General features: G+C 42.7%; 1 protein-coding gene and 1 long non-coding RNA gene across 2 annotated transcripts in view; one reads left to right on the top strand and one right to left on the bottom strand.

The window, feature by feature from the left end:
- LAMA3 (laminin subunit alpha 3) overlaps nucleotides 1–25,361 on the bottom strand; it is a 249,900-nt gene that overhangs the window by 67,990 nt on the left and 156,549 nt on the right. The window contains 7 exon segments of the mRNA XM_038543644.1: nucleotides 4,138–4,251; nucleotides 8,422–8,652; nucleotides 14,697–14,780; nucleotides 17,410–17,508; nucleotides 19,767–19,928; nucleotides 21,230–21,370; nucleotides 22,035–22,179. Of these exon segments, the coding sequence (XP_038399572.1) occupies nucleotides 4,138–4,251; nucleotides 8,422–8,652; nucleotides 14,697–14,780; nucleotides 17,410–17,508; nucleotides 19,767–19,928; nucleotides 21,230–21,370; nucleotides 22,035–22,179 (976 nt within the window).
- Nucleotides 8,529–20,653, top strand: LOC119872599. The gene is made up of 5 exons (XR_005362556.1): nucleotides 8,529–8,672; nucleotides 17,324–17,456; nucleotides 18,649–18,940; nucleotides 19,180–19,384; nucleotides 19,695–20,653. It is a non-coding gene; the product is annotated as an uncharacterized LOC119872599 (long non-coding RNA).

The raw sequence follows: 25,361 nt of genomic DNA on the forward strand, positions 1-25,361 counted from the left end.
AAGATTGCTGGGAGGATTTTAAAAAGAATACTAGAACCTCAGCAAAATGTAAACCTCCCCCTCTTTTCCTAAGAAAAGCTCCTATGAAAATTAACTTGATATTGCTTCATAATTCACTTAATGGTCATATACTAAAGAGGAATATAGTTCCAATACGTTTTTAACATGTAGAATTTGTTAAAACCATGAGAAGCTGCACCATATCTGAAGAAAGCTCTCAGTTTGATCCCAGGGTCTCAAACAAGCAAGAGGCTAAGTTTTCCTACATTATGTGTTTACGTAAATCCAATTATTTTCATGTCAAGTCAATGCCTTTTGAAAGTTGTTCTTCAATAAAGCACTGAGATGAGACAACTTTCCAACTGAGCAGTCTAATGAGACAAATATCCTAGCGGATGGTATCAAATTTGTTTATTTTGTGGAATCTTTAGCCTAGGATAACATTTCCTCATTTTACTCTAGTAATAAATATCTAAATGAACAAAGCTATCCAGGAAAACTCCCCTTACTGTGGGTATTTGATGATTCAGAGATACTCTGTGTTAATTCTACAGCATGGAATAAGTATAATATTTTTTAAATTGCTCATATACCTTAACTCTGTCTGCAGAGATGGGGCTTGGGAGGAAGCTTAAATGGATGTGAGTTTTCAATAACATCTGAAGCCAGGTTGTGGAAAACAATAGGCAGGGACATCCTAAGTGGGTATGGCCCCGCTCCAAATGTGAGGCTGTCCCTTCCTCATTATGTCATCCATTTCTTTAGCTTAAATAGATCCATCCCTCACAAACCTTTGAATAATGGCCAATTACACAAGCCACTAAGATGTTAAAATATCTTTCCATAGTTTTTTCAGATATGAATTCGGGCTATACTCACAAGGGATACTGCTCACACGTTAACATGGGATCATCATCAGAGAGCTCACCCCTGCCCTGAATCCTTCCCTCTTTCTCCAAATGTCCCCACCGTGGAAGTGTCTTCTGCAGGCCTGGAAGCTAGGTACAAACCCATGCTGCAGTTTATCGGGTGCACAGAGGGGTCTTTCCTTCACTTTTACCTTGCTCCGCTGTCCTCACTTGCTCACAAAACAGTCATTCATTTGAACTAATCATTTACTTCTCCACGTTAGTTTCCTTTCTTTTTAAACTCTAAATGGCAATCTTAAAGAAGAACCTAGCTGCTGAATTTCTTTATTTTTTATTTTTATTTTCTTTATTTTTATTTCTTTAATCCTATATATATATATTTAGTTCTGAGTTGAAAACACTGGAGAAGCAAAAGCATAGAGAATCAAGAAGTGCCATGTGCCATCTGTGACCTACTGAAAACACCTTGAACCCTGGTTCTGCTCAGGAGCAGGGAGAGGATTGTAGGAAGGGGTGAGAACCTATGTTGCTTGATAAGGTCCCCTAAGAATGTCTGAAATAGTCCCGCCCTCAGTTGAGAGCATCTACCCTGGAAGCTTGCTCGGTCCTGCAAATTTGAGACATCTGCCTATCAAGTTTCCTTGTGGTTTATTGCAAATGAATTAATGGATGGATTAATGAATGAATGAGTCCATGTCCCATGTCCCATGTCCCACAGCATGTGCTCTCCTAGCTCCATCTGACATCAAACATCCATGGGGTATTTACTATGTGTCCAACGATCCTAGGTGCTAGGGATGCAGAGATGGATTGGCACCCTGACCACAAGCAGATAGAACCCTGTGAGTAGACACATTCAATGTCATGTGGAAAATATGATAACCAACATGTGCCAGCATCCCATAAGAGCAAGAGGAGCCTCCGAGAAGAGCTTCTAGAGGCAACAATGCCTCCTGCATGGAGGAGAAAAGGAGAAGAATTAGCTGGGTAGAGAAGTGAGGGGAGGGCCCATCAGACACAAGGAATGGTGAGCACAGAACCTCAGTCTTACAGGAGCCTAGCAGTGCGAGCAGGCAACATGAAGCAATTGGTATTCCAAAGGGTGAAGGTCAAAGTCGGATGGGATGCAGCTGAAGCAGCTGGAGGCAGCCTGCACCAAGGAGTGTGGACATCTGGCCGTGAGCCTCAGGAGAGCCACGTGGCAGCTGTGAGTTTCAGGTAAGTCATGCTGGGGGTGGGGCGGGGGCTCAAGTGGCAGGGAGTAAAATGACGTAGATGAGGGGTGACTGAGACAGTGGAAGGTGAGGAGTTGGGGGAGAGGTGGAGATATGAGGACAAAGCTGGCAAGGAGAAGAAGAGAGAGGCAGGAAGTCAGGGAAGAGAAGGGGGTCTGTCACTGCTGGTCCTTCTGGCTGATGGCACCCACACATGGCCTGCTGCTCCTGAACGTACATGGCTTCACTGGCAAGGACCTGGGCGATTTTCTTTCCAACCTCCAAAGCTTATTCTTGAAACAACATGGAGAAGTGTGCTGTGTGAAGGTCCCAGATTTCAGAAATTGACTTTGGACATTGAGAGGTAAAGGCCAGTTTGCAGAGGAACCAGCCTGCTTGATGGTGACAAGTACTTGGTCTCCTCATTGCTGTTCTTTGAGAATGAGGGCTAAATCTCTGGCTCCCATGCAGTGGGCACCCCCAAGGGTAATGGCAGCACTCAGTGCCTGCCCCTGAGTGGTTAAGTGAGTGCAGGCAAGGGCTCTGTGTCTGTATGTGTGTGTGTGTGTGTGTGTGTGTGTGTGCGCGTGTGTGCACAGACACATTCCCCACTGGACTGTAGGCCTTGTGTGAGTTGGGATTATGTCGAATGGTTTTAACCACAGCATTTAGCTCATACCTCCCACAATAGCAAATGCTCAGTAAGGGTTTCCTGAATGAATTCTTTCTAGAGGCCATATGGCCATTAGGGACAAGTGAAGACAGAGCTACAAAGAAAGGAAATGGGAAAGAAAATTCCCTGTTTGATTAAAACAGATGAATTATGACTCACTAGTGCTCCTTTCACTGGGTGAATGGACTGCAGAGAATGTCTACTTTGTTCTTTGGCAGCTTTTATAAAGTGGACTCGACATCTAGCAATGGTTCAGTGACAAGATAAATATTTATTTTAAATTAAAGTATCTACCTGTGTTACACACAACATACAGCATGAAGCATAAACTACAACATAAGAATACTTATGAGCTGAAAAATAGTCTTTCCAAATGTCTTTTATTCCTTTTGAACTTACAAAGTTAAAGTCCTACAGAATATTCTATTAGGCTCTTTACAACAATGTCCTGTCCTGACCTGTCCCATCCTGCAGCGGAAACAGTTCCCTGGGACATGCCGAACTTGGCTTAATACAGCCTAGGAACTCAAAGAGTTGAAACACACTTTAGATGCATTACACAATGCAAAGGAAATCTGTGCCAGAAGAATGTATCTCCAAATAGCACCACATAAAAGGGGGCTTGTGTTTATGGGGGCAACGATGCTCTCTCTCTTGTCTATAACTGTCCATTCTCCTTCAAGGTGGGGAGGCCCTGCCTTCCAGGGATGAAAGAGAGGAAGGCAGAGTAAAAAATGTCCCAAAAGAATACAAAAGAAAAGTTTCCCGAGAATCTAATTTTCTATGGGAAATATTTTTTTAAATATTCTAAAAGAAGTTTGTTTTCCAGTGAATAAGCCATAGACAGCAAGGATTCACCTCACCTGTCTTCCTATCTAAGGCCACTTGGCAGCTATGAAAGATTGAGTGATTGAGAATGCACCTTAAGTCTTTCTTAGCATCTTCTCCCCAATTGCTTGCTTGAGTCTCCTGATCACCTAGCTATGAGGCTCCCCTCCTGCAACCTCCAGCCACTCCAACAAAATTTGGGCCCAAAGTAGTGGCTCTGACTTGCTATATTTCAGCAAGAATTAAGTCCCCGGATGCACCCATTAACAACATCCAATGCAGTGAACATTTAGAAGCTAGTGTGTAATTTCATTGTTCAGATGGGACTTCTCCTCTGATGGCACATGTTTAAAATGGAGGGAAAAGTGCAGTATAAAATAATTCAGCCTGATGACACTGGAGCCTCCTATGTTTACATAGCAACCTCTATTTAGGGTTTGGTTGGAAATGTGACAATCAATGTCTCAGGGCCCAGTGGGGTGGGGGTGGGGGAGTGAGGGGACAGAGAGACACAGATTGCCTGCCGGTAGCACTACAGTATCAGTTTACTCACAATACATATTCCGGAGCCATCCTGACATCGATTTGAATGTCCATTGCAATTGCAGGGAACACATCGTCCAGTATACGAGCCTCTGTTATCGCGATAGTATCCAGGGCTACAACCCTATTTTTCAAACAAAGCACTTAATCAGTAGACAGAAAGAATTATTATTCAAAGCATGTGACAATTCTGACTGTCAAACATTCACTTGTTTAATCTTTTTTCCTTTAGTTGGTGTGTGGATTTCTACTTTTGAACACTAGTCGGTCCACTAGCTCTTTTTGTCAGGTTTGACTTTGTTTTCACACCATGGCAGGAGTGCCTGCTTGTGTCAGAGTTGGAGATGTGTGGGGAGAAGGGGGAGGAGTGTGGCAATAGCTTCTTCTCCTTCAACTGCTATAGGGCGAATGGAGGGGTGAAGGGGTAAGGAGGATCAGGATATCAGCCTTTAGCAGGGAGGGTCTCTAAGCCAATCCCTTCATGGTCAAGTTCTCTTTGGGTAGGCATTCCCTCTCCAAGCATGGGTCGGGACCTGGTGGGGGAGGCAGAATGAGAAAAACGGGAACTAAAGAGTCTTCATTGGGATGGATCAATGCAGTAATGGCAGAACCAGAGGAATCACTGGTCTATGGACAACAGGGAACCCTGGGGAGAGGAACATGCTAGCATTCTCTACAGAACCCCGCAGGGACGTTCAGTTCTGACGGGGCACACAAAGACCCAGCAGGAGGGAATCCCATTGGGTGTGGTCTTCTTCTCTCACTTCATAACTTAATACTGCTTTATTTCTATCTCTAGTACATTGTCTCTTTCCAGTACAATATGAATTATTATTTTTCATATGGATGAAAGGAATTACAGTTTTCTTTTGATGAACTGTTTTTTTTTTTTTTTTTTTAAAGGATTCTAGTTGGGACACCTAGGTGGCTCAGTGATTAAGCCTCTGCCTTTGGCTCAGGTCATGATCCCAGTGTCCTGGGATCGAGTCCTGCATCGGGCTCCCCACAGGGAGCCTGCGTCTCCCTCTGCCTATGTCTCTGCCTCTCTCTCTGTGTCTCTCATGACAAATAAAATCTTTAAAAAAAAGGATTCTAGTTAAGAATGCTCCCAATAGAAAAAGAAACAATTCTTTCAATACCAGCCATTAAAAAGTATTTCTATTTTTGCCTTTAAAGAGAATCATAAACATTTTGCTTATTTTGGCAGAGTGAATCAGTGCACCGATTAAAACCAAATGTTGCTTCCAGTTTCTTTAACTGACCTCCTTATATGCCCTAACCAAAATATCCAGAAAATATAATATTTCAAGATAAAGCATCATCTTTTATCTAATCCTCTTTAACAGCACTATGTAAGACTCTGAAGCTACAGTCAAGGAAAATCTTAAAATGAACCATCCATTCTCATTCATCCAAAGACTCTATCTGGTCAGGTAGAAAAGAGAAAGAATCCAACCTGATAGGTCCGGAGAAAAAAGCCTCATGTACTCCCCAGAGTAGAATATCCCAGTTTCTGATTGGAGCTTCTTCCAAAATTACCAATTAGTACACATTGTACACAATAACAAGACTATAATTTCCAATATACTTTTCCCTTTAGCTATTAGAAACCATGTTTAGGCAAAAGAAGCTATTGCAAAAAATGAGATTGCTCTATGTGTTATATGAATAGGCTTGTCCACAGGAGAATCGAAGTATGAAAGGAATGTTCTTTAATTGAAAACACAACTGAGAGATACGTTCGAACAAAATTCAGCCACTGGTGGTGTGATCATATCTATAAGCAAATACTCTCTACTACTAAGTGGCAAGTACCTCTTAATTACCACTATATATCATGCCTCATGCTTCTAAAACAATCATATTTGGTAAAGAACAAATTATCCAAATAAATATATGTGGTTCATTTATGACAACATGCCTGAATAAAAAGCCTTAATGACACATGCTTTAGGGGGAGAATAGTCCATCCTGATTAAAATTAAACCATCCACCCTAATTTGCTTTTGATAAGAATCAGAAAAAGTCCCCTGCAAAAGTTATATACCTATCACGTGACTCTTAGGTAGACCATTTGTCAATTCGTGAAATATAATCATTTTCTCACCTCTGTAAAGCACACAGACTATATTGAAGACTTATCCTGCATGAAAATGAATGTATCCTAATATACAATTTCAGTAAAGGGGTTCAGCAATTAACCATTTTTTAAGCGACATTTTTTCAGGATAAATTTTCCAATAAGCTTTTGTGGTACAAATGATAAAATTATGTCCCTATCAGGTTTTCAGGGCTATTTCAGTAGCCATAAGATCAATATCTCTGAGTATATGTGTCAACGTCCAGAAAGTTGAGGTTGAGAGAGAGAGAGAGAGAGAGAAACAGAGAGAGAGAGAGAGAGATTGAGAGTAAGCACACACACAGAATTTATAAGTTTTATGCCTGGCAAATTGAAGCATGTCTTGTAAGGTATTATACAAACTTGATCTCATCACTTTCCTTAAAAGCAGATTTAACTGATTCTCGTACTTTACTTGATTCTAGTAGTTTACTTTATCGGAGAATTTACTTCCAAGCAGAATTTGGAGGTCTACAGGCATTGGACTCTTTTGTCTTGGGGCTTGGGTGACTCTCGAAAGGGCACAAAGTTTCATAGTATACTAACATCCCATTAACATCCAAATTCTGAGCTGTCTGGGCATTTCCAGGTGGGCTGATGTTTATAGGGTTTTGTGGTTAACAGCTTAGGAGAGCAATCTGTCAGGCACCATAATAAACACTGCCAGTCAATGGCGCAGGGAGGCTCTGGGTCCCTCCCCCAGCCCACCCATTACTTATTCATCCCCTTAACTTAAAATGTCACAAAGCAAGGAACCCTTCCCCAACCCAAACCAGAATGTAAAAGGGATGTTACCTGGCTGGGTTTAAAGTCCACATAACTTGATTGCAGATGGCTTTGACCTGGAGGCTGAAGAAATGCTACCCTTTGCTGCTGTGAATTATATCCCAGACACTGCCCCAGGGCTGCCCCAAAGATCCACAGCCATCCGGCGCTCCTGGCTGACCACCTCACTGCTGGGGGCATCCTGGTCCTGGGGCGTCCTGCTGGCTGCGCACAAACCTTTGCCTCTTCCTCTTATACCTGCCCTTCCTGCTCAGTGCCCAGGCCCGCCTGACTCAGGTAAGGCAGGCTGTCTGCGGCAGGAGGCCCCACCTGTAACTTCACCCATGAGTCAGCCTGTGAGAGAGCACACATAACAGTCCCACAGGGAAGCACACCGCTCTGTAATTCCTGCGAGGTGGGGCAGGCATCACCTTCTACCCACCTTACCCCGCAGACGGCACTAGCCGATGAGAGCAGCTGTAAATCACAGGCTGAGTCATGCGCAAAGAACACGCCCTGGGCAGGAGGCTGGTAATCGAGAGGCTCCACTCCTTCCCTGGGGCAATGGTTTTATTTAGGCGGGTAGAAAAGGATAGAAGGAAGGAGGGGAAGAAGAAGGTAGGCACCTGTGGACTCAACGTTACAAGACAGAAGTCTCCAGAAAACCAGGACAGGTAATATATTTGTAGGTTAGAAAAGGAATGCAGATCCCCTGGGGGCTTTCTGCTATCAAGGGTTGAGGACAGAAAGGGAAGGATGTTGCTAAATGTACACACACTGGGTGCAGGGAATACACTGAATGGCAATGTTTGCTCTTTCCTAATAACTGCACTAAACGTTGGGCTTGCTTTCCCTCCCACTAGGAAGAGAACATATTTACAGCTTGAGATATGAAACAGTTTGATTTTATGGCAAATTTTAATCATCCTAGGACAAGTCAGGCTGTCTAGGTTTCACATGAAGATCTGCTGTGAGCTAGGAATTTGGGCAGCAACTTCCCCTGGAAGAATCAGGACATTCTTGGGACTCTACCAGCAGTAGGCATCAGAGGGACCCTCTGTTAGAGAACAACATGAGAACCCCAGCTCACCTACTGGGGAGGCAGGGGCTCAAATCCTGGGAGGCCCACTGGCGGGCTCCTTCCTATGCCCTGCAGAGTCCTGATTTCAACAACCCCCAAGACTGATCGAGTGCCTGTGGCTTTCCTGTGGAATTTGAGATGTTTGATGTTTCTTTTTCATTTTTAATACTTGGACCTAGGGGTGGTCCAGGTAAGATAGAAGCTATAGCCCAGGAGACATCTGTCCGATGGACAGAGTGCGTCAGACCATCCAGCAGTGCTGGGCAGCAAACCAGTGGGCCAGCCACAGGAGTCCCGGGGGAATTTTACAGTGGAGAGGAACTTCCTACCTGACATGAGTCACCGGTGTAGTCAGGGGGACAGGCACACATCTCTACGTTATGTGCTCTACGTCCACTTCCTGTGTCAGAGGCCTCCTCCAGCCCCACCCCGCTCAGAGAGAGCCGCTGGGTCTCAGTGAAGTAGAGGCCTCGGAGGCGCAGGTCTTCCAGTCTAGACAGCACCATCATCAGCTCTTCCCGGGACACGGGGGCACTGCTGCTGGCATGTCTGAAGTTTCCCTACATGTAAAAATAGAGAGGTAAGGTCTTGCTTTGGCAAGTTCACTTCCAGGGGTTTCAGAGAGGCAGACATCCAGCACAAGTCAAAGGAAAGACATTTACAGTGCATATGGGAAAACAGAAGAGAATAAAATAAAAAATAAAATAAGATAATGGATTTGTATTCAGAAGTCAGGTGTCCTGGGTTATTCCCAAGAAGAGAGTGCCACATGAAAGAGGAAAAAATGAAGGCAGGAAATAAGGAACAGTAAAATGAAATGAGATTTCCCAGTGTTATACTTATTTTAAAACGCACGTTTGTATGTGCAAGTACAAACTGAGTGAGAATGATATAGGAGAGTAGCATATGGCAAGCCACTGAGTCATGCAGTTAGATCATTCGTTAAATGTACATAATTGGGACTGAAATCTTTTTTTTCATACACACACATTTATATTATTTTATTTTACTTCTACAGTGGTAAAAAATATATATAACATAAACATAAAATTTATACATTTTATACATTTACAAATTTTATACATTTATAATTTTATAATGGTAAAAAACATGACAACAAAATTTACCATCTCAACCATTTTTAAGTGTACAGTATAATAGTGTTAATTATATTTATATTGTTGTGCAACAGATCTCTAGAACTTTATCATATTGCAAAATGGAAACTCTGTACCTATTAAGCCGTAACTCCCATTTCCTCCTCCTCCCCTCATTTTCTGGCAACCATCATTCTACTTTCTGATTTAATGAATTGGACTACTTTAAATACCTCATATCAGTGGAATCATGCAGTATTTGTCTTTTTGTGATGGGCTTATTTCACTTAGGATAATGTCATCACATTACGTTTCAGCGTCTATCTAACTAGAACTATCATATTCTAGCATGGGACAGGATTAGGTAATATTCTAATATATGTATATACCACATTTTCTTTATTCATTCATCTGTCGATAGACATTTAAGTTGCCTCCACCTCTGATCTACTGTGAACAGTGCTGCAATGAACATGAGTGTGCAAATAGCTCTTCAGAACCCTGTTTTTAATTCTTTGGGATAAAACCCCAGAAGTGGGATTTCTGGACCATATAGTCATTCTCTAAATTTTTGAGGAGCCTCAATACTGTTTTCCATAGTAGTTACGCTGCCTTAGAGTCTTACCAACAGTGTACAGGTGTTCCAATTTTTGCACATCTCCCCCAACACTTGTTTTACTCTGTTTTTGTTGTTTTTTTTTTAATGGTAGCCAATTCAATGACTGTGAGGTAGTATCTCATTTGTGGTTTTGATTTGCATTTCTCTAATGATTAGTGATATTGAGCATCTTTTCATATAAAAGCCTACACTTTTTGGGATCCCTGGGTGGCGCAGCGGTTTAGCGCCTGCCTTTGGCCCAGGGCACGATCCTGGAGACCCGGGATCGAATCCCACATCGGGCTCCCGGTGCATGGAGCCTGCTTCTCCCTCTGCCTGTGTCTCTGCCTCTCTCTCTCTCTCTCTCTCTCTCTCTCTGTGACTATCATAAATAAATAAAAATTTTAAAAAAAGGTTTTTAAAAGCCTACACTTTTCAGGCAGCCCGGGTGGCTCAGCGGTTTAGTGCCACCTTTGGCCCAGGGCATGATCCTGGAGACCCAGGATTGAGTCCCACCTGGGGCTCCCTGCATGGAGCCCTCTTCCGACGTGGGATTCGATCCCGGGTCTCCAGGATCGTGCCCTGGGCCAAAGGCAGGCAACAAACCGCTGCGCCACCCAGGGATCCCTAACCTTTATATTCTGCTGCCTCCTTTAAACTTGGTTTCTACATTTCTTCAATGGGTATAGTAATACCTAATATCTCAGGACTGTGATGAGGATTACAGCAAATTAAACCATATCATGTATATAAAGTGTTCAGCCCAGTGCCTAGCACATAGTCAACATTCAATAAATGGTAACTATTATTATGTACATATAAATACAATACTAATATGATATTAGTTTATATTTTAACAGTTTGAGGTATGATTTAAATACAATAATATTCCCTTATTTAAGTACACACTTTTTAATAAATTTACAGAAGTGTACAACCATCACCACAATGTAGTTTTACATTTTCATCCCCCCCAAAAAGAACCTTTGTGCCCATTTATAGTTATTACCTATTCCTACCCTGAGCCCCAGGCAACCAGGAGTCTATATTTCTGCCTCTAGAGATTTATTTGCCCATGCTGGACCATTTATATAAATACAAACTTGATTTCAATAGTACACAAAAACTTTGCTTCTGTTCATTTCCTTTACTCCCTACTCTATTGTGCCGTTATTGTCATATACATTGCATCTTTATAAATTGTATGTCAGTCAACACAGATCTATAATTATTGCCTTAAGCAGTTATCTTTTAAGTCAGATAGAAGAAAAAAAAGTTACAAACAAAAGATATATTTTTACTGCCTTTTATATTTACCTGTGTGGTTACCTTTACTGGTGCTCTTCATTTCTAATATGGACTGAAGTCATTGTCTATAGTGTCCTTTCATTTCAGTCTAAAGATTCCCATTAGCATTTCTTATAAGGAGGATTGGTCAGCACTGAATTCTCTGTTTTGTTTTTAATGTAATGTCTTCTTTCCTCCTCCATTTTTAAAAAAATATTTTATTTACTCATAAGAGACTTTACTCATAAGAGACTGAGAGAGAGGGGATCCCTGGGTGGCTCAGCGGTTTAGCGCCTGCCTTTGGCCCCGGGGAGCGTTCCTGGAGTCCCGGGATCGAGTCCCGGGATCGAGTCCCACGACCAGCTCCCGGCATGGAGCCTGCTTCTCCCTCCTCCTGTGTCTCTGCCTCTCTCTCTCTCTCTCTCTCTCATAAATAAATAAATAAATAAATAAATAAATAAATAAATAAATCTTAAAAAAAGAAAAAGACAGAGAGAGAGGGCTATGGGTGGGGGGCAGAGAGAGGATCAGGCTCCATGCAGGGAGCCCGACGTGGGACTCGATCCCAGTCTCCAGGATCAGGCCCTTGGCTGAAGGTGGCACTAAACCACTGAGCCACCTGGGCAGCCCCTCCTCCTCCATTTCTGAAGGATTGCTCGGTATGTAAGTCTTTGTTGACAGTGTGTTTCTTTCAGCACTTTGAATGCCATCCTATTGCCTTCTGATTTGCATGGTTTCTAGTGAACAGTCAGGTGTTGACCTTATTGAGAACCCTTGGATGTGAAGTGCTCTGGCTGATATAGAAAATACCAGAGACTCAATGGCTTAAACAACAGAAATCTGTTTTTCTCACAATTCTGGAGGCTAGAAATCCCAGATCAAGATGGCAGCCAGTTTGGTCCCTGGTGAGAATTCTCTTGCTAGCTTAGATGGTTGCCTTCTTGTTGTGTCCTTACTTGGTGGACAGGGACAGTGAGTTTTCTGCTGTCTCCTCTTATTAGGACATTAATTCTATCAGATCACAGTTCTACCCTTATGATCTCATTTAACCTTAATTCCTTCTTTGTTTTTTTTTTTTTTTTTTTAATTCCTTCTTTGTTCCAAGTACACTCAAACTGGAGATCAGGGCTTCAACACAGAAATTTGGAGAGGACACAATTTAGTCCACAGCAGTCCTTCTTGTGAATTCTTCACTTCAGTTATTGTAATTTTCAACCCCAGAATTTCTATTTAATTCTTTTTTATAATTTCTATTTCATTATTGGTATTTTCTATTTGGGAAGATATTCTCATATTTTCCTTTAGTTTTTTAGATATGATGGTATTTAGTTCTTTGATGTATGTTGATTTTTTTTAAGATTTTATTTATTTATTCATGAGAGAGAGGCAGAGACATAGGCAGAGGGAGAATCAGGCTCCCTGTGGGAAGCCCGATGGTGGACTCCATCCCAGGACCCTGTGATCACGTCCTGAGCCAAAGGCAGATGCTCAACCACTGAACCACCCAGATGCCCCTGATGTATGTTGATTTAAAGTCTTTGTGTAGTAAGTCCAATGTTTGGGCTTCCTCAGGGACCATTTATATTTATTGCCTTTCCTCTCTGTGTATGGATCATGGGTTCCTGTTCTTGTTCATCTCTCTCTCTCTCTTTTTTTTTTTTCTGAAAACTGGACATTTAGCATAATGTAATGTGGCAACTTAGAAAATGTTATTTATCTCCCCAGAATTTGTTGCTGTTGCTATATTTACTGTCATTGTTGATGTTTTTGCTTAATGACTTTTCTGAACTAATTCTGTAAAGTCTGTATTCTTTGTCATGTATGACAGCTAAAGTCTCTGCTTGGTTAGTATAATGGTCAGCTATTGATTGAACCAATTTTTTTTTTTAAATTCCTAAAACCAAAGTTCCATAATCATTGCAAAAGGGTTCTGTGTGTATGTTGAAGGACCCCTCAACACTCAGCCAGGCAGCTAACAACTCTGCATTAGCCTTCACTTCCTGCTTGCTCAGAGCCTCAAGGTTAGTCAAAGGTGATGGCTTAGGGTCTTGTTAGGCCTTTCTTGAACATGCTCACAGTCCTGAGTATGTGTAGCCTTCTACCTTTCCAAGATTGTGTTGGAGCTTTCCAAAGCCCCATGGATAAGTAATTCCCAGCTTTTTATTTTAAGTTTTGTGATTAGCTTATAATTAGTCCCAACTATAATCCATCACCTTGGCCAGCCGTGAAGCTCAGCATCTCTAAATGTCTTCATCAATACCCCTAGGGGAAAATTTTTTAATTTTGGGGAAAGCTACAAGTCTGGTCAAACAAAGACAGCTTTGGAAGTAGCATCTTCCAGAAAATCTTCAGACAGGTTAAATCATGACAGTTCTCTGGCAGTGAGGCTCTGCATAAACTCCAATGCCACCCCATCTCTTTTGGTGGCTGCTGGGCTACTGGCTTTCACTTTGGTGGTGGGCTTTTGTTTTCAAGGCTTCTGTGCAGGCAGGAGTGGCAGATGGGAACAGAGCAAGCTGACTGCCACAGAGCCTGAGGTTCTTACAGTTTCAGTCATTTTTTCTTGATTAAACACTTTTCAGATTGCTGCAAGCCTATGGTCAATTTCCAGAGTTCTAAATAGTTCATTCTAACCATTTTTGCCAGTTTTCTCATTGCTTTAATGAAGGAGAGAATTTCTGGAGGTTCCTACCCCACCATTTTTGCTGGCATGGCCACTCTCATATGGATAGAATCACACAGTATGTGTGGTCTGTCTTGCTTCTTTCACTCAGTACATTATTTTTGGGGTTCATCCATGTTATCCTAGGTATTGATACTTTGTTTCATTTATTGCCAAATAGTATTCCATTGTATGGATGGACCTGTACAGATATGTTAAAATATATCTACAAGTTCAAAGTGCTTGAAAAGTATCACCTTGAGGTATTGGACATATTTAATAATACAAATGGAACACTATTGGGATGCTTGGGTAGCTCAGTGGTTAAGCATCTGTATTTGGCTCAAGGCGTGACCCTGGAGTCCTGGGATAGAGTCCCACATCGGGCTCCCTGCATGGAGCCTGCTTCTCACTCTGCCTATGTCTCTGCCTGTCTCTGTGTCTCTCATAAATGAATTAAAAATCCTTAAAAAAAAAATGGAACACTATTTTAAAGAAGTTGTCATAACCAAGTAAATGTAATACAATGTCTTATGATTTGATAAGCTTTCCTTTCTTATCTATATTAATCTTATTTATTTTGGTGTTAGATATTTTTGTGGCTTTTCTATCCATTCATCCCAAGCATTTATTGGCCACTGAGGAAGGCATGAGGATGAGAGGGAGTTGTATCATAACATTTACAAGCTCACAGGGTTTATAAGACAGAGATAATTACCTCTAAAATGGAAGAGACTGTGCTAAGAGCCATTCAGATAGTACAAATAAAGCCCTGTGAGGATGAACCTCTGTATGTTTTACATAATTTATATTTTAAATTTATATATGTGAATTATAAGTACATAAATATAATTAATATTTTAAATTTATAAAATAAAAAAATCACAATTGCCTGAAAGAACTTAGTCATAGAACAAAAAAGGATCACCAAGAATGATTTTATGTTTGTTTTTCCTTTACCTCCACCACCTGCACACGCACATGATACAGCCGGTCTGGTCGGGGGTTATTTGGTTCCTCATAGATGATGGACATGTGCTGGCCCTGTGTAAAGAAAACCACGAATGCCACGGTTGAGATATTCTAAGGCTTATCATTGATAAGAACAAAATTTCTATGGATCTGCATTACGTGGAATGCCTGATTCTACTAAATAGTGAAATGAATGGCCTGGCAAAAGGATTAGTGAATGGAAACAAAAATAATACCTAATGCAGTGCAGGTTCACAAATAAAAAACCAGGAAAATCTCCTTGACTGAACGTGGCTAAAAAGACAGATTTCTTTTCTTAATTAATTAATTGATTAATTAATTAATTAAATTTCACCAAAACCATGTGTTGCAGTCAATGTATGAGGTGCATTTCCATTATTGCCGACAGGACCTAGAGTGTAGTAGTAAGAAACTGCTTTGGTGGGTGAGTCCATGAGGAGGGCATGGTGGGCAGAAAGACTGGCAGGACAGTGCAGGCTGCATAGACAGGGAGCCTCAGAGTATGTGGAGAAGGAAGAGTCCTGCACCCCCCACTCCCTGTGGGCTCCAGCCTTACTCACTCTCAGCCTCTGAACTCCCCTCCCCATAGCAGGGGCTCTAATAGGTCACAACAGTAAGGTCAACACCCATCATCAACACCTCCACCCCAAACTCACACACAATAGCCCTGGCTCTTTTGTTATAGCCCTAAGCCCAAAAGGGTTTCATACACTAGTGCTGGGGTTTCAGAAAGAAGACCATGATCTGTGATCACAAATCATTGAAAACTTTAAGAAACATGCCCTATAGGCTTTTAATTACAGTGGTTTGGAACAAAGCAGCAGAGTGAATGTTTCATAAGCCTAAATTATTTTCCATGTTTGGAGGTAGAATTGAGAAGAAATTCTGGTCATCACTTCTCTGTGAATTCCAACCACCTGCATAATAAACTCTTTGGCAATAAATACTGGTATACTAATGGCCCAAACTTGAGATGTTCTGAAAAAATAGGAAACTGAAAGACAGCACTGCCAGGATGGTATTTTTATTGTGGAGCTATTTTTCCTCTAAAATATTTGATGCTTCATTTCCAAGATGTTTTACAAAGTTTCCTTGTAGTTTTTAAAACAACAGTTCAACAAATTTGGGTGCCAGCAAAAACAAAACACAACACAGCAGTGCCTAAACACACAAATCAACCAGAATGCAAGGCTCTCAGCTGTGACAAGATGTGTGAGACTTGCTTGCTAGTCCCTATTTTACCATGAATGACACACAAACGGAAACCTTCAGGAAGCCGTCATTGCACTGCATTAACCACAGCACAAAAACCAGAAACAGAGTCAAGTTAAGACTCAGGGTCCTCAACCTGTATTTAAGAGACTGGACCCTGCACTGTGGGAGATTCAAAGCAGAATGTGACATTGACCCCACCCTCAAGGAATTATCTAGATTACAGTTCTAGATTACATGGCTGGTCTATAGTGTGTAGGTGCCACTTTTCTTCTCTTCTCAAAAACTCAAACTGGCTCCCTACTATCTACATAAACTCAAATTCCTTAGCACAGTATTAAACATCTTTTTTCTTTCCAACCCTTCCTGGCTTGTTTCCTATGACTCGAGAATCACTGATAATACAGCCTGGTTGGACAGGTCGTCCCTTGTGCACTGTCCTCTGCCTTGGCTTATCTTTTTTTTTTTTTTTTTTAAGATTTATCTATTTATTCATGAGAGACACACAGAGAGAGGCAGAGACATAGGCAAAGGGAGAAGCAGGGTCCCTGCGGGAAGCCCGATGCAGGACTCGATCCCAGGACTCCAGGATCACACCCTGTGCCAAAGGCAAACGTTCAACCACTGAGCCACCCAGGTGTCCCTGCCTTGATTTATATTATTCTTTGCCCCTGGAAGGGTGCTCTTGCCATGCCCATGCTTAAAGGTCTGGCTCAAAATGAACCTTTTCCACGAAGCCTTCTGAGGGCTTCTCAACCACGTAAGCCCCCACTTGGACCCCAGCTCTCACAGAGTCACAAGACTGTTCAAACTTCACCTCAAATGCATATTGTTCAGTGGATTGTAGCTATGTGCATATTTCTTCTGCCTCCCCTCTTAGATTACGCTTTTGTGAAGGACAGGGATCACCTGTCCTTTCTGAGCCCAGCAATGAGCCTTGCCAACAGGAGGGTCTCAAAAGCTACTGTGAGACTAAATTGAGAGGTGGAGACAATGGTGACACCTGGGTGGCTCAGGGGTTGAGCGTCTGCCTTTGGCTCAGGTCATGATCCCGGGATCCTAGGATTGAGTCCCATATCGGGCTCCCTGCAGGGAGCCTGCTTCTCCCTCTTCATATGTCTCTGCCTCTCTCTGTCTCTGATGAATAAATAAATAAAATATTTTTTAAAAAATATCGAGACATTCAACAAAGTTTAACATGAAGCAACAATTTATGAGAAGCAAGTGTGAGATACAGTGACATTCCTTGGGAGGAGACAGAAGAGAAGCCATTGGGGCTGGATGACCAGGGGAAGCAGGATCCTGAGGGGGGCTTACCTGCTCTCAACTTCCCTTTCAATTTCTACAAAATATTGGAAATGACTTAATCTAATCTTTTATAGGCCATTTATTAAGATGTCCCAAAACTGGATCAGCAACCAACTACAATTGCCACTTCCAGCCCCTCAGGCTGCACTCTGATACCTACAGTGAGCTGCACATCTGGCTTCTTTTCCAGAAGAACCATGTCACCAGGTAGGCCAAAGGACTTGATTTGGTAGGTGAGGTAACCACCATATGAAGAAACCTAAAATTGCAATTATAGATCAACAGCATAAGCATTAGAAGAGCCTATAGCAACATCAGCCCACTTAAAAAGCACACAGGCACATAGATCTGGAAAGATACAATCCACCTCCTAGTGGTCATCTTGAGAGTGAAGAATTGAAGATGGTATTTTAACTTTCTACTTTGTACCATTTTATATTACTTAAAATGTTTAGCATGAACACGACTGAGTTTTATAAGCAAGAAGATGCTTCTGTTAAAAAGAAAAATATCAGTCACACAGATACAAGTAAGATCCTTCTATTCTAGATGACCACTAAACCAGTGTTCATTTAATCTACAGCTATCCCAATGTAGACCATTGGTTTCTTATTTAACTGAGAGAATTGGTTAATATCTATCAGTCACAAAATGAACCTCTAAAAATAATTTTTTTAAAAAAACTCCCCCTGAGAGCAGATGGTGAATATTTCCTACATGATCACACATTCCCTGGTACCTAAGCCATGTCTGATTGCTCCAGCAAGTGTATAGGGACCTTTTCTCAATGTCACCTTAGCAGCATGATCATGATGGAGGCATGAGGTCATGATTTTGTGATAGCAACTTCACCTCTGGTGTTGATACTTCTGACCCAGAAAGCAAAAACCGATCATGAAAGGAGTAATTGAGAGATGAAAATAAGAGGCGATATCACTTCCGAGTGGAGCAGGACAAAATGCCCCTCTTGAAAAACACAAATAACATGGAGCAGGGGAGAGAGAGCAGCATTTCCGAGCCCTTGATTCATTGAACTTCCCTAGAATCCATAACCTGACGAAGTCACAGGGTTATGATCTTAGAGTCTAGAAGTATTCTGAGGTAACATCCTAAATCATCCTTTGGAGATTAAATATGGCCTTTCTGATGGGCTATGGTGGTTTTAAAAATATGTCCACAAATTCCTGATATTCTTGTCTTCAAGAGGGGGAGCTTAAATCTCCTCCTCAAGTGTGGGCTGGACTTGGTGACTGGCTTCTAATGAATAGTACATGGCAAGAAGCAAGGGTATGTTACTTCTGAAATTAGGTCATAGAAAGATTGTGGTTTCTGTTTTGAGGTTTTTTTTTTTTTTTTCTCTCTCTCTCCCCTCTCTTTCTCTCTCTATCCATTACTTTAGAGGAAGCCAGATGTCATGTTACGAGGACCCTCAGGCGGCGCCTGGAGGCCTCATGTGATGAGACCCTGACACCCTGGCTCAGCAGCCAGCGAGGAACGGAATGCCTGTGACAACCACATGACTGAGCTTGGAAATGGACCCTCCAGTTCTGGTGACTCCAGCGCTGGCTGACATCTTGCTCACAACCCTCTGAGCACCCATCCACTCTTCAACTCCTGATCCACAGAAACTGGGCAAGATGACTGTTGCTTTAAGCTGCACGGTTCTGGGGTAATTGTTTGCATAGTACTAGGTAAGCCATACGTGGGCTCACCATGTGGAGGTGAAGATGGGCGTTACGTGTAGGAGAGGGATAGATGAGAGGAGCAACATTCCCCACACTCAAAGGCCAAAACCCAAAGTCCTTCAACCAGGAGATAGAATTAGAGATCTCAGGCTGACAAAACCCTAATATTTAAGAGACTATGGTGCCACCTGAGCTGGGCCCTATGAATTTTATACCTTCTCTAATATTCTATCCTCTGCTACCAGGTACATATGTTACCTGATGATGTTTCTACAGAAGCCCAACTTCTGTCCTTGGAAAGGAGTGTAGTGGGCCAGGCTATGACAATCTATGCAGGAAAGGAAGAGCAACCCGTTTGTAAGCTCCCCGAGGAGTGTCTCGCTAACTGCATGTGATTCTGCTAATGACAACCGAGCTGCCACTGGATCTGGTGCTTCTTTTAATAAGCTTGTGAGTCACTTTTCAGCTTTTGTTTTCCTGACAAGGAAAACCTTTCTTCTGCTTTAAAACAAAGAATTCTTAGCATTGGCATTTAAAAGCACATATGTCCCATCTGCAACAGATATTATTTAAAGGTTTAGCAAAAATGGAGAAAAACATGGTGCATGATTTCCTTTGCTGGGGAGCTCATGCAGGTGGGGGTACATGAGGGTCATTCACACCAGGTTCCTCCCAGGGGAGGACAGCATCTTTTCTGCATCTGTAGCTAATCTAATTTCATCAGTTTTAGTAACCTGAACTTATTGTTGCTTCCTTCCAGACAGGAAATGATGCTGACGCAGTGATGAAGGAGGTCCAGCGAGGGCTCAGGAGAACAACAGGACGTCCTTACCTTGTCTCCCAGGTAGGAAGGAGGTGCCACCCAGGATGCACTGTGGACTGTTGAGGGCAGCTCCTGGAGATCTGCAACCACACTGCTGCTGCCCGGGTTGAATGAGACAGGGATGTGGGCTCTGTCCACCGTCTCCAGGCGCCAACCCATCATATCCACAAACTGGAACACAAGAGCAAAGGTTGGAAACATGTGCCTGTAGCTTCTCTGATGATGGCTGAATTATGCAGAATAGAAAGAACCATGGGGCGGCCACCTTGCTCCAGAGGCTTCCTTTATATGCCTCCTCTAGAGCTTCAGAACCCTCACCCAGCACTGCCTCCCTTGACCCAACACAACTAGGAGTTCTCAGACAGCGGTGACCATATGTATGTGGGATTTATCTCTGTATCCCAGCACACATCCTGGTTCTTGACATTTAGTAAGTGTGGGAATACTAACAGGGATGGTGAGACCATTTTAATGATGAACTCCTTAGAGAGCAAATGTGAGGTGGAATACAGTGGCCTGCTATCATTATTTTTCTCTAAATAAATCCTCATAACCAAGTATTTCCCTGATCATAAAAAGGAAGCCAAGAGTTAAATGATAAGGGGGAGAAAGAAGGAACTGATAAGACATTGGTTAGGAATAATGCTTCTGGGTTCCCCTGGAGGTAGAACTTTTCTGTGGATTTGTGAAGTAATTTTTTTCCTCAACTACAAGCCTACATTCCTTTTGGGATGAAATACATAAAATAACCTCTCCTTGAATACTTGTTGGATAATAATAATGAAGGCATCAAAAGTTTTTGTTTTGTGTAGCTAATTTAAAAACCCATATAGCACGGGGTGTTGTGGTAGATGTTGGCAAATTGAACTCCAATAAAAATAAATAATAAATAAAAACCCATGTAAATAATTTAGAAATTTAACTTAAATATTCATGTAAAACAGGAGAGACATAAAGTAAAACAGAAAGAAAATAAGCAAATAAGAAGAAGTGAGAGGGAAGAAGGACCAACTCCATTTAGCTGATGAGTGTTTAGTGAGCACCTACTATATTCTGGATCCTGTTGTAGGTATCAGGAATGTATTAGGAGCTTACATTCTAATGTTGGGGGAAGATACATAATTAAAAATTTCTAGAACTAACTGCATAATATGTCAGGGAGGGATAAATGCTGTAGAGTATACAAAGAAGGGTGAGCCCATAGAGTGACCAGGGGCAGCTACTCCATAGGGAGTGGTGAGGGAAGACCCTACTGAGTCCAAAACACTCAGCAGACCTGAAAGACTGAGGGAATGAGCATGAGAACATCTATGTAAAAAACACTGTGTGCTGAGGAATGGCGAGGGCAAAGCTTAACACTTCAACAAAATAAGATATAAAATCTCCACAAGCCCTTCATACTTCATGACAATCCACTTCTTCCCCCATTCAGAGGTACCAAATAAAAACAAAAATTCTAATCCCTTGCATACCTTAGCTCTTCTTTTATGGGTACTGTGACAGTGACTATTTATTCCAAAACAAAAGCAGCTGGTACAACCCTTGGGATTTGCTGGGTCCAAGTAGAATGATCCTTCTCGACACACATTACACTCTGTACCCTCCACATTCTCCTATTGAAACAAAACACGAAACAAGAGATCACTTCTTCTAAAACTTCACTGATTGAGATTAGGTACTTACACAAATTAGATGCCAATATAAGACGTTACAACATAGATGCTAACAAAAGAAGAAAAGCTATGTAACTGATAAGCTTTTCTATCACATTAATTGTTTAAACCTACCATGCTCAAGTGTAAGAGAGAATTTGCTCAATTTCACAAGATGCCCTTGAAGGTAGAGAAATAGAACCATGTGGATTCACAATATAGGCGGGCCTGGTTCATCCCACTTACCACCATCTCAAACAACTGCTGGGACTTAGGAATCCTCATACCACTTAGCAGAACCCTTTGGAGCAGATTATTATTAACCTGGGGTCCATAAGCTGGAAATAAGCTTCCAGGGCACCTATGAACCTCTTAAAATTGTAAACTAAGGGTTGTGTCAACTTCTCTGGAATGGGTCCATACCTGTTTTGTGATTCTCCAAAGGGTAAGAGGGGCTTTCCCTTCTGTTTCTATCAAACGAGCTAGTAACCATTAAATGCTACATGCATTGTGGAAATCTATTGCAGGTCAATCCCACTTCCCACATATTTGTATATATTGACTCAACATGAAGAACTTCCTCACTGACAGTGGCTGATGTCTCGCATGGCTCGTTCCGTCTTACCTTGCAGAGGCAAACTCCGGTCCCTGGATCACAGACTCCTGATTCGGTCCCATCCTTGTTGCAATGGCAGGGAATGCACTCCGGGAAGTGATAAAACCCGGAAGCACACCGGTCACACTGCCGCCCTGTGATTCTGGGCTTGCACCTGTATTCAAAGCCAAGGAAGCAAAAGTTTTTATCATCCTTCTTGCACGGTTCTGAAGTCCACCTGCATTGTAGCAAAGCAACTGTGACCCCGCTTCCCTGGGGGCAGTGATGCCTGAGCTGAGCCTAAAAGGACAAAGTGTCACGGGGTAGGAGTGGGGGTGGGTGTTCCAGACAGAAGACCCAGAGGGGAACCGCCTGGTGTGTGCGCGGAGCACAGGTATGAGTGGAGAAAGCTGGCCCATGAACTGAAGAGGGAGGCAGCTCATGTGGATGGAGATGCTGGCCATTGTGACACTGTTCAGGGGCAATGGAGCGAGGTGGCTGAGTGCTGTGCACTGAAGACCCTCTGGCCGGAGTACTGATCAGCTCTGGAACACGACAGATACAGCATCTTATTAACTTGCTAAGGCCTCATTTTCTCATCTGTGAGAGGGGATATGCTAGCTGCTGCCTCCCAGGACCCCTGTGGAGGTAGATGAGGTTGCACCTGGCACATGGCAAGCTCTCGGACAAGGAATCACCATCTTGAAAAGTTTTAAGCAAGAAAGAGTATGGTTGGGTGTGTGGGGGTGGGTGGAATCAAGATGACCAATTCCTCAGCCAGCTGTTGAGTCAAGAGGAAGAAGGGGCTAAAGTAGGGCAAAGACATTTGGGATGGTGACAAGGGATGGGTCCCAAGCTATTTTGGGGTGAGGTTGCTGGGGCTTGTAATGTTCTGGATGAGGAGACAGAAGTGGGGGGAAGGCAAGGAAGACCCTTGTCGTCCAGCCTGAGCACTGGAGTGGATGCTGGAGTGGGCAAGGCTGGCAGGGAGTCCAGCAGGCAGCAAGCAACCCTGTGCCTGGGCTCTAAGGAGGGCTCTGCAGGGAGGGGGGAGCCATCCACATGTTTGTGCACTTGAACCACAAGAGGGGAGGGGAAAACACAGGCTGACAGAGAAGAGCAGTGAGCTGCCAGCAGAACTAAGAAGCTCACCACCCCACCAGGTGAAGAGAGAAGAGGAAGTGGGCACCAGGCTTCCTTCGTAGCTCAATCACTGAGTTCCATGGTGGATGCCTGGTGGAAACCACACGCTGATCTTTCTTTGTGCTTCTAAAGAGAGTACTAGGAAATGTGCTTTATATCAGAACATTGGGAGGATAATCTGATATGAAATATTTTATCATTAACTTGCCCACAATACCTATTAAAATATCTTACCCAAGGGACCATCCTGAAAAAGAGAAATCTAACTTTATTTCCCACTAAGTTTGTCTTATATAAAATATCTGCTTAGAACCAAGTACAGAATTTTGTGTTGAATTAAGAACACACGCTTGAGGCAGGCAGCTTACCTCTGAATCCCAACTTGGCTACTTAACTGGATATAGACCTTGAGCAAATTAACCTCTCTACAGCTGAGTTTACTTCTCTGTAAACATGGAGATCATAAATTCAACTTTGTAGAATTATTGTGAAAATTAAATAAAATAATATCTGGAAAAGCCTTAGAACAGGGTCGTGCACACATACAAGAATTTGCTATTATTATTCTTACTATGGCATTGGCTAAGGGGAGCTAGTGGGACTCCCTTTATCTCACTCAGCACACCCAAAAAGACAGTCAGTTTTACCTGCAAGGCCTACTGGCAGGTCAAATATCAATCCAGTTTCAACCCCATCCCCTCTGTCTTCCTCCCCACTTGATACCTGAAGAAATTCTTTTCATAAGGAAGCCAGTATTCTCTGAATCACCAGGCCCCTGGTGCAAATGGAAAATGCCACCACTCTGCTTAAAGTGATCACTCCACTGCGGTGGATGGAAACTTTGGAAAGGGGTCAGAGACTCTTCCGGGAAGCTGGATAAACTATGGGTCACTCAAGGTTTGATTGATTGATTGATTGATTCATTCATTCATTCATTCATATTCTCTCTCTCCAACGCACACAAATTTGCATTCACTATCAGAGGGTTCCTAAGCCCTGATGGATAATACCTGCTCTCTTCTTGTGAATCTCAGACTAAATGCAATCAGACAACCCAGCAAAAAAAATGACTGTTACTGGATAACTCCCTATTTTGGGAGGCAGCAGTGATGGTGGCACATAAGACTCTAGTGGTCTAGAGTTAAGAAAGAAGAGGGTACAGACAGCCCTGCCCAACTAAAATTGTCAGAAAAAGAAAAGTGTGATCAGAAGAGAAGCTTGGAGATGGCCTGACTTAGACTGTGTAGACTCTTCTCCTCTTAGCTGGCTGGGAGGGAAGGACACTGTGCACAGGCAGTGCTATTGTTGCAAGGGCAGCTTGTCGAACCAAAGTCCATGTTTCTTTCAGCAAACACGCAGTGCTTCTGGCTTACAGATACCTTAACTGAATGCTGGTGCCAAAGAGCCACTCAGATGCTGAATGCCAAGGCTGAGAGTGGTGCAAATGCCCTGGAGCCAGGCCTTGAAAGCCAGGACAGGTAGACAGGAGCCTACTTTTTATATTGTCACTTGAGTGGAAAAGAAAAGAGCTGGAGTGTTTTGCAGGGAGGGCAGCTGTGGAAGCTGCTTGTTGAGACAAGGAGAAATGGAAGCAAAATCATTCCTTGCCTCTTTATTTCAGAATGCTGTGAGACGTGGTGGCAAGGACAGGTGGGCTGAGGGCATGTGGCAACGTCAGGGATGTAAGGTAAAGCTCTGGATCCCACTTTGCACGCATGTAGCAATGGAGCACATAGAGAGTGGATAAGAAAAAGCGAAAAGCTGGGCAGAGTAAGAAGAGTGGGGACCTGTGAGCTGACCCTGAGACCCCCAGATGAGACTGATAGGGAGTGGTTAATGAAAACACAGAGAATATAGTATCATAATTCCTGAGCACTGAGCATATGAATCCCGTGCAAAAAAAACCCAAGCAACCAAAGGACTTTTTGGTGGTGCCATGACAACAGGGAATTAAAAGGAAACTTCTTCTGTAAAGTCTGGCTGAATGTCTCTTAAAAACCACCTAAAGTCAGCCTGACCTTGACACATTTCTCCAGAGAGATATTCTGCTGCCCAAGGAACTGCCCTCGCTGCAAAGGCAAGAAGTTTCCAGCAGAAGCTGCCTGTAGGTGTAGAATGGCAGCTCTGGGGGTGCAGGTCAAGTGGATTCATCTCCAAAGCAATGGGCTCATGGCCAAACCTTACATAATAACATCTGCGCATGTGTGGGCGCTC

Source organism: Canis lupus, chromosome 7 (genome assembly GCF_011100685.1).
Source record: "Canis lupus familiaris isolate Mischka breed German Shepherd chromosome 7, alternate assembly UU_Cfam_GSD_1.0, whole genome shotgun sequence".
In the NCBI taxonomy this organism is placed as follows: domain Eukaryota; kingdom Metazoa; phylum Chordata; class Mammalia; order Carnivora; family Canidae; genus Canis; species Canis lupus.